This window comes from Anomaloglossus baeobatrachus, chromosome 4 (assembly GCF_048569485.1).
Source record: "Anomaloglossus baeobatrachus isolate aAnoBae1 chromosome 4, aAnoBae1.hap1, whole genome shotgun sequence".
NCBI lineage: Eukaryota > Metazoa > Chordata > Amphibia > Anura > Aromobatidae > Anomaloglossus > Anomaloglossus baeobatrachus.
The window spans coordinates 242725800-242741490 of NC_134356.1; the positions used below are offsets into that span (position 1 = coordinate 242725800).

The window sequence follows — 15691 nt, forward strand, 5'->3', positions numbered from 1 at the left end:
ACTCAGGAGAAAATGCATAATACATTTTATGGTGCAATTTTTCCTGATACCCTTGTAAAAAAAAGCTACCTGGTTGAAGTAACAATTTTGTGGTAATTTTTTTTTTTATTTTCAAGGCTCAAAGTTATTAACTTTTGTGAAGCCTCCAGAGGTTCAAAGTGCTCACTAAACATCTAGATAAATTCCATGAGGGGTCTAGTTTCCAAAATGGGGTCACTTGTGGGGGAGCTCCATTGCTTAGGCACCTCAGGGGGTCTCCAAACACAACATTGCATCCGCTAATGATTCCAGACAATTTTGCTTTCAGAAATTCAAATGATGTTCCTTCCCTTTCTAGCCTTGCTGTGCACAAAAACAGTTGATTTCCACAACATATGAGATATCGGTGTACTCAGGAGAAATTGCACAATAAATTTTATGGTGCATTTTTTCCTGATACCTTTGTGAAAATGCCAAATTTTATGGCTAAAGTAACATTTTGGAGTAAAAAAGTAAAATTTTCATTTTTTCCTTCCACATTGCTTTGGTTGCTGTGAAACTCCTAAAGGGTTAATAAACTTCTTGGATGTGATTTTGAGCAGTATGAGGGGTACATTTTTTAGAATGGGGTCACTTTTGGGTATTTTCTGTCACCAAGGCTTCTCAAAATCACTCCAAATGTGATGTGGTACCTAAACATTTTTTTTGTAAATTTTGTTGAAAAAATGAAAAATTGCTGATGAACTTTGAACCCTTCTAAATTCCTAACAAAAAAAAAATTGTTTCGAAAAGTGCGCTGGTGTAAAGTAGACATGTGGGAAATGTTATTTAATAACTATTTTGTGTGACATATCTCTCAGATTTATGGGCATAAAATTTCAAATTTTGAAAATTGTGAAATTTTCAAAATTTTCACCAAATTTCCAAAATTTTCACAAATAAACACAAAACATATTGTTCTAAATTTACCACTGACATGAAGTACAATATGTCACGAAGAAACAATGTTAGAATCGCCAGGATCCGTTGAAGCGTATCCAGAGTTATAACCTCATAAAATGACACTGGTCATAATTGCAAAAAATGCCCTGGTCTTTAAGGTGAAAACAGGCTGGGGGCTGAAGGGGTTAAACACGAACATCTGAAAGGGACCTTAAAAACACTTTTTTGTGAGTGAACAACTGAAAATATTCATATATTTTCACTTACACTATATCAAAAAGAAGCAGCGTATATTTTGTATTGCATTCAGTAACAAGCTGTATATTATGCCGTTTGTTTTTGTAAGTGCCATATTGAGTCACTTTAATGTAAATATACCTTTATTTTTTACAGCTCCAGGAAAAGTTGTGAATCTTACTGTCGAAGCACTTAATGCATCAGCAGTGAATCTTACATGGTTTTTACCTCGACAGCCCCATGGAAAAATTACTAACTTCAAAATAAGTGTTAAACATGCAAGGACTGGAACAATCGTAAAGGATACGACTGTGAAAGTAGAAGACATTATGAATGGAGCACTGCCAGAGTGTACAGTAAGTTCTACGTAGATTAAACACAATATTCTGGACCTCTAACTTAACCCAGCGGTGGGCAATTAGCTTTAGTGAGGGGCCACATGAGTTACCGTGACTGGTGTGAAAGGTCAAACTAATAGGCTAAAATTAATGCTGCTCTAAATATTAATATTAGCATATTATTTTATATTAATATTAATAGTATCACTTAATATTGAGCAGAATTAAGTATGCTGACACCCCCCCCCATATAGTGTACAGCCCTTCTATATATATAGTATGAGTCCTCACACAGTCCCATCCTTACATTATGAACCCCCACATAGCTCGTTTATATACAGGGTTAAGGCTACTTTACACACTGCGATATCGGTCCCGATATCGCTAGTGTGCGTACCCGCCCCCATCTGTTGCGCGACACGGGCATATCGCTGCCCGTGCCGCACAACATCGCCCAGAGCAGTCACACATACTTACCTGTCCGGCGACGTCGCTGTGACCGGCGAACCGCCTCCTTTCTAAGGGGGCGGTCCGTGCGGCGTCACAGCGACGTCACTGAACCGCCGCCCAATCGCAGCGGAGGGGCGGAGATGAGCGGGACGTAACATCCCGCCCAACTCCTTCCTTCCGCATAGCGGCCGGGAGGCAGGTAGGGAGACGTTCCTCGCTCCTGCGGCGTCACACGCAGCGATGTGTGATGCCGCAGGAACGAGGAACAACCTCGTTACTGCTGAAGTAACGATAATTGGGAATGGACCCCCGTGTCGCCGATTAGCGATTTTTCACTGTTTTGCAACGATGCAAAATCGCTAATCGATGTCACACGCAACGGCATCGCTAATGCGGCCGGATGTGCGTCACGAATTCCGTGACCCCAACGACTCCGCATTAGCGATGTCGTAGCGTGTAAAGCCCGCTTTAGAGTCCAAGAGAATTCCAGCAATCCAGTCCAAAAAATGGTATATAAAAAAATACAAACTTTATTTTTAGATCATGTTAAAAAGTTCATATAGGGTCAACACCAGCCCACAAAGAGGACGCGTTTCGAACGTGTTGTTCTTAATCTATGTCTTAGAGACTTTTTAACATGATCTAAAAATAAAGTTTGTATTTTTTATATAATATTTTTTGGACTGGGTTGCTGGAATTCTCTTGGACTCTAAGGGGTACTTTGCACGCTGCGATATTGCTAGCCGATTGTAGCGATGCCGAGCGCGATAGTACCCGCCCCCGTCGCACATGCGATATCTTGTGATAGCTGCCGTAGCGAACATTATCGCTACGGCAGCTTCACATGCACTTACCTGCCCTGCGACGTCGATCTGGCCGGCGACCCACCTCCTTCTTAAGGGGGCGGGTCGTGCGGCATCACAGCGACGTCACACAGCAGGCGGCCAATAGAAGCGGAGGGGGGGAGATGAGCAGGACGTAAACATCCCGCCCACCTCCTTCCTTCCTCATTGCAGGCGGGACGCAGGTAAGGAGATGTTCCTCGTTCCTGCGGCTTCATACACAGTGATGTGTGCTGCCGCAGGAACGAGGAACAACATCGTACCTGTCGCTGCAGCAAAATTATGGAAATGACTGACACTACACAGATCACCGATTTACGACGCTTTTGCGATCGTTTATCAGTGCTTCTAGCCTTTACACGTTGCGACGTCTTTACCGGCGCCGGATGTGCGTCACTTTCGATTTGACCCCGACGAGATCGCAGTAGCGATGTCGCAACGTGCAAAGTACCCCTAAGTGTCAAGCCTTGCCGACTTTCTCCTTCCGTGCACGGCCCAAAACCTAATGGTCTCCGTGGAGCAGGTGAGCTGGATAAATCTTTTTTCCCCTGTTCATATACAATATGAGCCACCACACAGGCCCTACCTATATACAGTATGAGCCACCACATATACCCCTACATAAAGGCACGCACACATATATTATAGTATATATATAACATAACTATATATATAATTGCCTTATTCTGTCTATCTGTCTGTCTGTCTGTCTGTCTGTCTGTCATGCTCCAAAATTGTGTCCTTACGGTGACACAAAGCTGATTGGCCGCTGGGCTCGCCATGGCCCCGCCCCCCCACACCGATTGGCCGCTCGCCCAGGCTGCGCCCCCACACGGATTGGTCAGCCGCTCGCCCAGGCTCCGCCCCCCCCACAGATTGGCCTCTCGCCCCGGCACCCTGCAGGCATTGGCAATTCGGCCACGCCACGCCCCGCCCCCCTCACGCAATGCACGCTAGCTCTGGCCCCGCCCCCTCCCTCCCCCCACGCATTCCCCGAACTGACACAGCTGTCACGGAGGTGAGTACTGTACTCCCCCCCCCCCCTCCCCCCCCGGCCCCCGCTCGCACGGGAGTGGTGTGGATACGTTGGTAACCATGCTCGCATGGTTACAAGCGCATCAAGGTCCTGCTGCGGCGGAAAATCCACACGCACACACATAACAGCACACACACAAACATACACACATATCAGATCACACTCACTCTCACACACACACCTCACACACACCTTACACACACCTCACATCGCATCCACATACTCACAGCATCCGGCGATATCGCTTGCTTCTCAGCCTCGATACTGTGCTGTTGTGACCTTCCAGGACCTGACGGAGGATCACATGGCCAGAGGCATGTGGTATCTCCGGATGTTGTGAGTGTGAGCGCGTATGTGCGATATCGTCAGTGTCTGTGTGTGTGAGTGTATGCGATCGGGTGTGTGTGAGTGGATGCGATCGGGTGTGTGTGAGTGGATGCGATCGGGTGTGTGTGAGTGGATGCGATCGGGTGTGTGTGAGTGGATGCGATCGGGTGTGTGTGAGTGGATGCGATCGGGTGTGTGAGTGTCGGCAGAGGAGCACGGCGTGCTGGAGGAGGCTGGGAGCAGAGAGGCTGATCATGGGGAAGGCTGGGAGGGGGAGGCTGATGCTGGGGGAGACTGGGAGGGGAAGGCTGATGCTGAAGGAGGCTGGGAGGGGGAGGCTGGGAGGAAGGAGGCTGGGAGGAGAGAGGCTGATCCTGGGGAAGGCTGGGAAGGGGAGGCTGATGCTGAGGGAGGCTGGAAGGAGAGAGGCTGATGCTGGGGGAGGCTGGAAGGAGAGCGGCTGAGGCTGGGAGGAGAGAGGCTGATGCTGGGGAAGGCTGATGCTGAGGGAGGCTGGGAGGGGAAAGCTGATGCTGGGTAAGGCTGGGAGGACGGAGGCTGGGAGGAGAGAGGCTGATCCTGGGGAAGGCTGGGAGAGGGAGGCTGATGCTGGGGGAGGCTGGGAGGAGAGAGGCTGATGCTGGGGAAGGCTGGGAGGAGAGAGGCTGATGCTGGGGACAGAGAGGAGAGGCTGATGCTGGGAGGAGAGAGGCTGATGCTGAGATGAGAGAGGCTGATGCTGGGAGGAGAGAGGCTGATGCTGGGGGAGGCTGGGAGGGGGAGGCTGATGCTGGGGGAGGCTGGGACGAGGGAGGCTGATGCTGGTGGAGGCTGATGCTGGGGGAGGCTGGAAGGAGAGAGGCTAATGCTGGTGGAGGCTGATGCTTGGGGAGGCTGATGCTGGGGGAGACTGGGAGGGGAAGGCTGATGCTGAGGGAGGCTGGGAGGGGGAGGCTGGGAGGAAGGAGGCTGGGAGGAGAGAGGCTGATCCTGGGGAAGGCTGGGAAGGGGAGGCTGATGCTGAGGGAGGCTGGAAGGAGAGAGGCTGATGCTGGGGGAGGCTGGAAGGAGAGAGGCTGAGGCTGGGAGGAGAGAGGCTGATGCTGGGGAAGGCTGATGCTGAGGGAGGCTGGGAGGGGAAAGCTGATGCTGGGGAAGGCTGGGAGGACAGAGGCTGGGAGGAGAGAGGCTGATCCTGGGGAAGGCTGGGAGAGGGAGGCTGATGCTGGGGGAGGCTGGGAGGAGAGAGGCTGATGCTGGGGAAGGCTGGGAGGAGAGAGGCTGATGCTGGGGACAGAGAGGAGAGGCTGATGCTGGGAGGAGAGAGGCTGATGCTGGGGGAGGCTGGGAGGGGGAGGCTGATGCTGGGGGAGGCTGGGACGAGGGAGGCTGATGCTGGTGGAGGCTGATGCTGGGGGAGGCTGGAAGGAGAGAGGCTAATGCTGGTGGAGGCTGATGCTTGGGGAGGCTGATGCTGGGGGAGACTGGGAGGGGAAGGCTGATGCTGAGGGAGGCTGGGAGGGGGAGGCTGGGAGGAAGGAGGCTGGGAGGAGAGAGGCTGATCCTGGGGAAGGCTGGGAACGGGAGGCTGATGCTGAGGGAGGCTGGAAGGAGAGAGGCTGATGCTGGGGGAGGCTGGAAGGAGAGAGGCTGATGCTGGTGGAGGCTGATGCTTGGGGAGGCTGATGCTGGGGGAGACTGGGAGCGGAAGGCTGATGCTGAGGCTGGAAGGAGAGAGGCTGATGCTGGCGGAGGCTGATGCTGGGGGAGGCTGGAAGGAGAGAGGCTGATGCTGGTGGAGGCTGATGCTTGGGGAGGCTGGGAGAGGGAGGCTGATGCTGAGGGAGGCTGGGAGGAGGGAGGCTGGGAGAGGTAGGCTGAGAGAAGAGAGGCTGATGCACACACACACACACACACACACACGCGCAAGCACTGCACAACAGACCACACACACACACACACACACACTGGGAACCACAAACAACTGCCCTACACAGACACCCACACACACAACACCCAACACACAAACACCGCGGCACACACAAATATACGCACATACCGCACAACACACACATTGCACAAAACATACCTCCCCCCAAAACACACCACACACACACAAACTGCGCAACACACACACAACGCTACAGACACACAGCGCTCCACAAACAACGCAACACACGCAACACACATACAACACCGCTCTCACCCCCCTTCACACCCAGACAACACCCAGAACATGTACAGCGACTACACAAACACTTGGTAACTACACACAACAACATCTATATATATATATATATATATATATATATATATATATATATATATATATATATATATATATATAACAAAAATCATACATGAACTACACAATACGTAAATTCTAGAATACCCGATGCGTAGAATCGGGCCACCTTCTAGTATATATATATATATATATATATATATATATATATATATATATATATATATATATATATATATATATATATATATATATATTATATACACACACACATACTCCCCTTGCTTCTGTTCCCATGCCCTTCTGCTCCAGTCACACATACCGATTGGTGGAATTAATTCAGTGCTATCTACATACTCAGGATGCAGATAGCGTTGATATTGGGAAGTGGACAGATATGGTGCGTTTTATGGGATCTTATGGGCCACTGTTTTCAGCACTCTCACTATTTGATATAACCTTTTTCCGTTATGGCCAGTTTCTGTATTTTTGTTTTAGTTTTTTCTCCCCCTTCTTCCAAGAGACATACATTTTTTATTTTTTATGTCCACATAGACTTATAAGGGCTGGAGCTGCACTTTTGAGTGACACCATTTATTTATCATCTGTTATATTGGAAAACAGGAATACAATTCTAAGTGTAGTGAAATTGGGGAAAAAAAAATGCAATTCTAACGGGTTTTTTTGGAAATTGTTTTTACAGCATACATTTATCTGGCAACATGATTTTCATCATCAGTACAATTATGGGGATACCAAACTTGTCTAGTTTCTTTATTATTGAAAAAAAAATATTGTACTGTGTCGCTATCTCCCGGTACTAGCCGTTAACCTCTTAAATGATGCTGTTAGCCATTGACATTAAGCTGCACAAACCTGCCTTAGCATCTGTTCTGGCCATCTCCTTTTCTCTAGTGAAAAAAAATATGAATATTTACTCTTTTTGTCTTCATAAAAGGCTGATCTATCAAATGTAAAATTGTTTAACCTGTGCAGCAATGATGTAAAGTCAGTACAGAGCTGGCTGTCTGTCAATGTTGAGGTTACAGCCGCCACTCACTGTGCACAGAGCCATGACTGAAGCTGGCCCAGCGCCATCCCAGTGACTGAAAGCCCGAAGCTACCGGGAGGAATAAATTTCACTTCCTTCTGGGCAGCTGGGCTCCCAGTGTTTCAGAATGCTATTAACCTGTATATTGACCCCATATCTCCTGGTTAATGGTGTTTTCACGCTACAGTAGGCCTATAAATAAAGTGTTCAGTACTCAGACATCAGCAAGTCACCCTGATTGTGAAGTGACATCACTTGAGTGCATATATTGATTGCCATCTCTAGCTGCAATTTTCAAGATCTGTTTCTTGTCAATGTATGAAACACTTTGTTTACATCCTAAGGCTAAAAGCCAGTATATATCTAAATCTATTCTTGATGAATGGATACATGTTACATGCAGTAATAAATTGTAAAAAGCTACAAAACATATGAACTGTTACTGGTGTAGTAATATAGACATTTTGCATCACTGAGGCAATTATAACAAATGTTAATTAAGTATTTATGAATATTATATTTATTTTTTTTTTTTAAGGAAAAAAGTGAATCTTTTTTATGGAGCACAAGTAGCCCTTCATCAACTCGTGGGCTGTCTACAACGACATCTTCACTTACACTCCAGACCATAACATCTCGAACATTTAATGCCATCTGGAATGAACCAATTACATACATTGTAGGACAACTTAGACCGTATACAACTTACTTATTTGAAGTGTCAGCTGTTACCATTGAACCAGGCTACACTGACAGTACAATTGTAAGAACCCCAGAGTCAGGTAAGTAAAAATGTTCTCTTTTCATAATCCTATTGTCAGGCTTCCAACAGGAGGCACAAAAGCTGAATGGAGATTATACTTCAAAGTGCAGTTAGACAAAAGCCCACAATAGGGCGCAAGCACCAGAAAGAGGAGTCAGCAAGCCTAAAGTGGGCTTTAAATGCTACGACATCGCTCAAGTGATCTCGTTGGGGTCACGGATTTTGTGACGCACATCCGGTCACTTTAGCGATGCCGTTGCATGTGACACCTATGAGCAATTTTGCATCGTCACAAAAACGTGCAAAATCGCTCATTGGTGACATGGGGGTCCATTCTCAAATATCATTACTGCAGCAGTAACGAAGTTGTTCCTCGTTCCTGCGGCAGCACACATCGCTCCGTGTGACAACGCGTCCCGGCCACAATGCGGAAGGAAGGAGGTGGGCGGGATGTTACCTCCCGCTCATCTCTGCCCCTCCGCTTCTATTGGGCGGCGGTTCAGTGACGCTGCTGTGACGTCGCTGTGACGCTGAACGAAACGCCCCCTTAGAAAGGAGGCGGTTCGCCGGTCACAGCGACGTCGCAGGGAAGGTAAGTCCGTGTGATGGGTCCGGGCGATGTTGTGCGACATGGCCAGCGATTGGCCCGTGTCACACAATCGATGGGGGTGGGTACGCATGCTGGCGATATCGGTACCGATACCGCTGTGTGTAAAGCGGCCTTTAGTCTAAATCAGGATGTCACGCCCATATAGGGGGGAGCAAGCAAGCCGTAAACAAGTGGAGGCAAAAAGGGTCAGGAGCCGAGAAGTCACATCAAAAGCCAAACAGGGGAAGCAGAGCCGAAGTCAGTAAATGTTACCAAGGTCAGAGGCCAAGAAAGCAAGTAAGTACAAGTAGGGGGAGGAAACGAGACACAGAATGGGACCGGGGTCATGTAGACAGGGCGAACAAACAGTACAGTGGGACGGATCAGGGCTAACTCAAAAGACCCAGTTGCGCACGCTGCAGAGCAGAAACTATTACTGGCGGCGTTCCGGAGGAATCCGCACTATGATAAAGCAGTGTGCTCCCTGGAACAAGGCACAACAGAACAGACCTCTCCCACCAGAGTTAACCACATCAGTGTCCAGCTAAAGTCATTATACCTATAATCTTTGGCAGTAATGTATCATTTTTATATTACTGACTGCTCAGTAATTTCAATGGTAGCATTAACGTGAAAACAGTTAAAACAACGTGAAGGGTTAATGTGAACACCGTCCCTCCAGGTTCAGTCCTTTCTCAAAATCAATACATCAACATTAACTTCGATCCTTTGAATGAACTTGTCACATGTGACCTTTCTCTTAAGATGTACGGCAGGAAAACAATTCAAAGAAGAGTTAGGATTTATCCAAATGAAAATTATGTGATTTTAAATTTTTACCTGCACACGGAAATACGAAGAATAAATTAGAAACAAAGTGAATACGATTTTAACAGTCCTCATTTTGGTGAGGCAAAACGTTTAGAAGAAATTTGTCATTGTGAATATTTAAAGCACCATTCGAGCATCTTGGGTTTTTTTTTCACTGCCGGAGTGGTGCTTCTAATCTAAGGCGGGCTTTGCACGTTGCGATATCGCAAGCCGATGCTGCGATGTCGCACGCGATAGTCCCCGCCCCCGTCACAGGTCCGATATCTTGTGATAGCTGGCGTAGCGAAAATTATCGCTACGCCAGCTTCACATGCACTCACCTGCCCTGCGACCGTCGCTCTGGCCGGCGACCCGCCTCCTTCCTAAGGGGGCGGGTCGTGCGGCATCATAGCGACGTCACACGGCAGGCGGCCAATAGCGGCGGAGGGGCGGACATGAGCAGGATGTAAACATCCCGCCCACCTCCTTTCTTCCGTATAGCCGCCGGCGGCAGGTAAGGTGAAGTTCCTCGCTCCTGCGGCGTAACACACAGCGATGTGTGCTGCCGCAGGAACGAGGAACAGCATCGTACCATCGCTGCAGCAAAATTATGGAAAGGTCGGAGCTTGCAACGATGATACAATAACGACGCTTTTGCGCTCGTTTATCGTATCATCTAGGATTTACACACTACGACATCGCAAGTGACGCCGGATGTGCGTCACTTTCGATTTGACCCCACAGACATCGCACTTGCGATGTCGTAGTGTGCAAAGCCGTCGTAAGTCTCCTGCCCCTGTCTTATACTCACTAGCCACCGTCTTCACCTTCTAGCACTGCCTCTCCCATCAGTCTCTAGCAGTTTTTGACTTCTTAGCTCATGCCAATGTTTCATGGAGCATGCCGGAGGTCATTCTTCAATGCAAGTCTATGACAGCCTTGTTCTTGCTCTCACAAACTTGCATTGAGAAATTGTGACGTAACTTATGACTTTTAGCCTGTCAGAAATTTCAGTCACAAGATGGTGCCGTGGCACAGAAGCTGAAAAAGGAGAAAAGGCTGTAAAGTAAGTATGAGAGTTGAGGCAAAGACTTGACGCATCTATAAGGGATAAGCAGGTTATCCTGTAAAACACACCCCCCGTACCATATCTACCTAAATGAAGACGAGAACCACGACTTTATTGCAGGAATGGCCACAGTTTTATTTTACCGTATATATGTATACCAAACTTGTGGCCCAACATGCCACTCAATTGTTAAACTTAACCTTATACATATATACCCGTATAACCAGAAACACCGATAGATCCGTCCGAGAGGCAAACCATCATTCCTAACCCCCCGGCCGTAACCTCCAAACCGGCCCAGAGGACCACCTCGGCCGTGACCACCCGGCCCGAGGTGAGGGGTAACAACGTTCCATCGTTAATTACCCCTACCCAGAACCTGCGGGACCTCCGCCCACAAGTTCCCATCCACTCCGAAGCCACTCCCCTTGAGCGACTTCGTACCAACAAGCCGACTGTCGGTACTCCCAACCTCTCAGACGGACCTACCACCCCGCCACAGGCCGGCCAAGTGACACCCTTACTTGGCCCGGGCCCCCCACACCCCCAGTGCTTGCTCTAGGCCATCCCTCAAACCCAACATCCATAAATCCAGACCCACATCAGTCAGGTGAACCCCATCTCTCCTTAGATACTGCTCCGTGGACTCCTCCAATTCTCTATGCCGCACCACCAACCCACCATTTCTCGCCACAAACCTGCCAATAGCCCGGTTCAGCTTGCTCCGAGCCCTATTAATACGGTCCACCGACCTCCCAAAACGCCACTGCGTCCGAGCTATAATGTCCGACCAAACGATAACTATGCCCGGGAACGCCCTCCACAAATGTAACAGGTCCAGCTTTATATCCCTTTTCAATTCCCTCGCCGACCTTACTCCCAAATCGTTCCCTCCCACATGCAAAATTAACACATCAGGGACACGATCCATACGGCTATAATAAGCCACCTCAGGGCGCACCCTACCCCAGGTCATGCCCCGAATTCCGAGCCACTTTACTCGAGCTTCCGACACCGACACTCCGAGCTGCCGACCGTCACGCCGCACATCCGCCCGTAACGCTCCCCAATACACATAGGAGTGCCCGAGGATCCACACAAGGCATGGACCTATAAAATACAAAGACCACGAATAAAAACAGCAACAGCACAAGAAATTGCCCACAAACCGGCATCTAACACTAACCTTGAATCCCCCACCCCTGACCATCACCTGACCAAGTGAGGCCTAATGTACAAACGGAACCTGGAAGACTCCCACCTCCCAATCCGCCGGATACAATCCTCACTCAAACCCCACCTGGCGGCCTCCGTTGCCGCCCCAATCCGGAAGGAGTGAGACCCGTACTCACGTGGCTCCTCCCCCACCCTTGCTAGAGCCATCTTCAGCACCGCATTGAATTGATACCGCGACAAAGCCAATCCGTCCGTATGTCTAAGAAAAACACCAGGGTAACCGCCGCGCACCTTTAAAAACTCTGACACATGTAACACTGGGCACAACTGGTGCCCCGGTAAAGCGTATAACACTACTAAGCGCCCCCGGCCCCTCTGATCCGTCTTAGAAAAACGAAGCCGACATTCCACTCTATCCTCCCCCAGCATCACATCACCCAACAGCAAACCACCCATCGCTTGCTTAGTCGGGCTGACCAATTCGCCAATACGAAAGGCCCCAAAAAACGCCAGTACAAAAGCTACCGAGAACAACACCCGCTCATAAGGAGACGAACACAACTCCCCTAAACACCCCACCAAACGCACCAACAATGGCAATGACACCGGCCGCCTACAGTCACGCGACTGAGCCCCTTTTCGAAAACCCTTCATCGCCTGTCGCACCAGAAAATCCTTAGTCGCGTCCCGAACCCCTTGCATCTGGAACAAAAAGGCCAACGCCGCCAACTTGCAACCAATCACCGAAACAGACCTGCCTTCCGAAAAATCCCCACTTATTAACATCAGTACCCCCAACACTCGACCCTGGTAACCCGACTCCATGAACTCCCTACTTTCCAACTCTGCCCATTCCTGCCACACCGCCTGATATCGGCACCAAGTAGCCTCAGACACCGATCTCCGAATTCCCTCAAAAGCTACACCGATGCCAGGTCCCACAGCCAGTTCGGGCAAGGTTCCCCCTCCGCGTCCGCTTCCGGCACCAGCTTCCTGAACCTGCAAAACTGAAACCGTGATAGCGCATCAGCCACCTCGTTGCGAATCCCAGGCACATGCCGAGCCACCACGCAAATGTTTAACTCCAAACAACGCAACACTAGATGCCTTAAATACCCCACAACCGGCGGGGATTTTGCCGACAGTGCGTTGATGGAATGCACCACCGCCATGTTGTCACAATGCATGCAAACCCTTCTTCCAGCAAAAACAGGGCCCCACAACTCCACCGCCACAATAATGGGAAACAATTCCAACAGCGCCAAATTCCTCACCAAACCTGCTTCCACCCACCGCCGCGGCCACTTTCCCACACACCAGCGCGTTTGAAAAATTGCTCCAAAACCTGTCGCCCCAGCCGCATCCGTGTACAATTCCAGCTGGCTATTGGACACCGCCTCGCTCATCCAAAGGGTCCGACCGTTGTACCGGTCCAAGAACTCCTCCCACACCAACAAATCCCCTTTCATCATTTTTGTCACTCTGACAAAGTGATTTGGAGCTTTTACCCCTGCGGTTGCGCTCGCCAGTCTCCTATTAAATATCCGCCCCATCGGCATAATGCGACAAGCGAAATTCAATTTTCCGAGCACTGACTGCAACTCCCGCAACCGCACCTTCTTGGCCTGAGACAAGAACCGCACCGACGCCTTCAAATCCAACAGCTTTCCCTCCGGCAACCGGCATTCCTTTGCCAGTGTATCAATTTCGATACCTAAGAAACATAATACCGTCACCGGCCCTTCTGTTTTGTCTTTTGCCAACGGAATACCCAGGCTCCGCGCGATCCGCTCTAACGTAAACAACAACAAGGAGCAAACCGAAGAGCCCGCCGGACCCACGCAAAAGAAGTCATCCAAATAGTGAATCACCGAATGGACTCCTGCCACCTCCTTGACTACCCATTCCACAAACGTACTGAATGCCTCAAAATAAGCACACGAAATGGAACAGCCCATCGGCAGGCAACGATCCACATAGTATTCACCATCCCACATACACCCTAAGAGATGAAAGCTCTCTGGATGCACCGGGAGTAAACGAAAAGCTGCTTCCACATCCGCCTTTGCCATCAGGGCCCCCCGCCCCGCTACCCTTACCAGCTCCAAGGCCCTATCGAACGATACATAACATACCGCCGACAATTCCGGTGATATCCCATCATTCACCGACAATCCCGCCGGATAAGATAAATGATGAATGAGCCGAAATTTGTTCGGCTCCTTCTTAGGTACCACCCCAAGGGGGGAAATCCGTAAATTAGAGAATGGTGGGTCCTGGAATGGGCCCGCCATCCTCCCCAACTCCACCTCCTTCTGCAGCTTTTCCTTCACCACCGCCGGATGTTCTTTTGCGGACCGCAAGTTTCCCGGGCGAAACACCGGCGCCTCAGATTCAAACGGAATCCGAAAGCCCTCTGTAAAACCACGTTCCAACAACTCCGCCGCCCGCACATCCGGGTATCTACTTAAATAGGGAAGCATCGCCTCTACCCTCACTGGCGTCCTCCCTTTTTCCAGACCCCTCCCCCGCCTTTCCTTTGCCTTTCTTGAAGCACCTGGCCAGAGGGTGGGACCCTCCACATCCGGAACACTCGTGTCTGAACCGACAAGAGGCCCCGAACTTACACTGTCCCTCGTTATACTGCCAACAAGCTCCCTTTTTCTGTCCAGCCGAGGACCCGCCACTCGCACCCGGGCTCCCGGCACCCCCTCGAAAGGGCTGAGCCGGCGCCGTCATTAACCGCATCCACAAAGAAATATCCTTGTGGCCCCACTGGACTCCCGGCCGCAGAGCCTTCCGCTGCCGGAACTGCTCATCATATCTCAACCACCCCAAACCGCCGTATACTCTATACGCTTCCCCTATCGCGTCCATATATCCAAATAGGGCGGAACAATGCTCCGGCTCCTTTTCCCCGATCACACTGGCTAAGATAGCAAAGGCCTGTAGCCAGTTAGTAAACGTCCTCGGGATCAACCTATACCGCCGTTTTTCCTCATCCTCCTTCTCCTTTTTTGTATCACTAGGTTTCACCTTATCCAAATTAAACTTTTCCAAGGGAAGCAGGGAAAAAATTTCCACATACTCCCCCTTCCAAATCTTTTCCCTCACCTCCTTTTTTAAATGAACCCCTAACTGCCCTTCAAAGCACACATAAATTTCACTCCGTGCCCTATCATCCAAACGCACTACCTCATCCTCCTTTTCTTTTTCCTTTTCCGCCTCCTTACTCGCACCCACGGAAGCCGCCCCACCAGCCCCCTGTCCCGTACCTGCCGCCGAGGTCGTGTCCCCCGCCGCAACATCGCGCACCGGCGCTTCTGTCCGCACCACTTCCGTGGGGCCCACCCACGCCCCCACCGGAGCCCCAGGCCCAGTCCGACTACCCCGTTCCGCAGACAACCCCTGCAACACCCCCAAAAGCTGCCCCCAAAACTCTGGACCCGGTAAACCAGACTGCCCGACCGCACTCGCCCCCAGCGCAACGCGTCCCGCGACGGAACCCCCGCCCTCGCCCGCGCTACCCACAGCATGTAACATTTCTGTTGTCTGCTCACCAGGCTGCCGTTGAGTCGACGCCGGAACAGCCGTGCCACGATCTTCCAGCTGCCGCTCCGTCCGACCTGCCGCTGCTCCTTCTTCCTCGCTGGAGTCCGATGCGCTGCCGAAATCCTCAGGGGGGACCAGCGAGGGGACAGCCCGCACCTGGCGGCCGTCGACCCCCACGGTCACCGCACCCCGCTCGTCCGGGCGACTCCTGCTTGACCTCTTCCTTTTCTTCCGCCGTGGCGCCCTGCCGCCGTCTCTTCCCGCTGTAATCGTGATATCCTGCTG

General features: G+C 50.4%; 1 protein-coding gene across 1 annotated transcript in view; it reads left to right on the forward strand.

The window, feature by feature from the left end:
- Window positions 1–15691, forward strand: part of PTPRQ (protein tyrosine phosphatase receptor type Q) — an 855789-nt gene that overhangs the window by 323730 nt on the left and 516368 nt on the right. The window contains exons 22-23 of the mRNA XM_075342420.1: window positions 1315–1514; window positions 7986–8229. Coding sequence (XP_075198535.1) covers window positions 1315–1514; window positions 7986–8229 — 444 coding nt within the window. The remainder of the gene's footprint in view (window positions 1–1314; window positions 1515–7985; window positions 8230–15691) is intronic.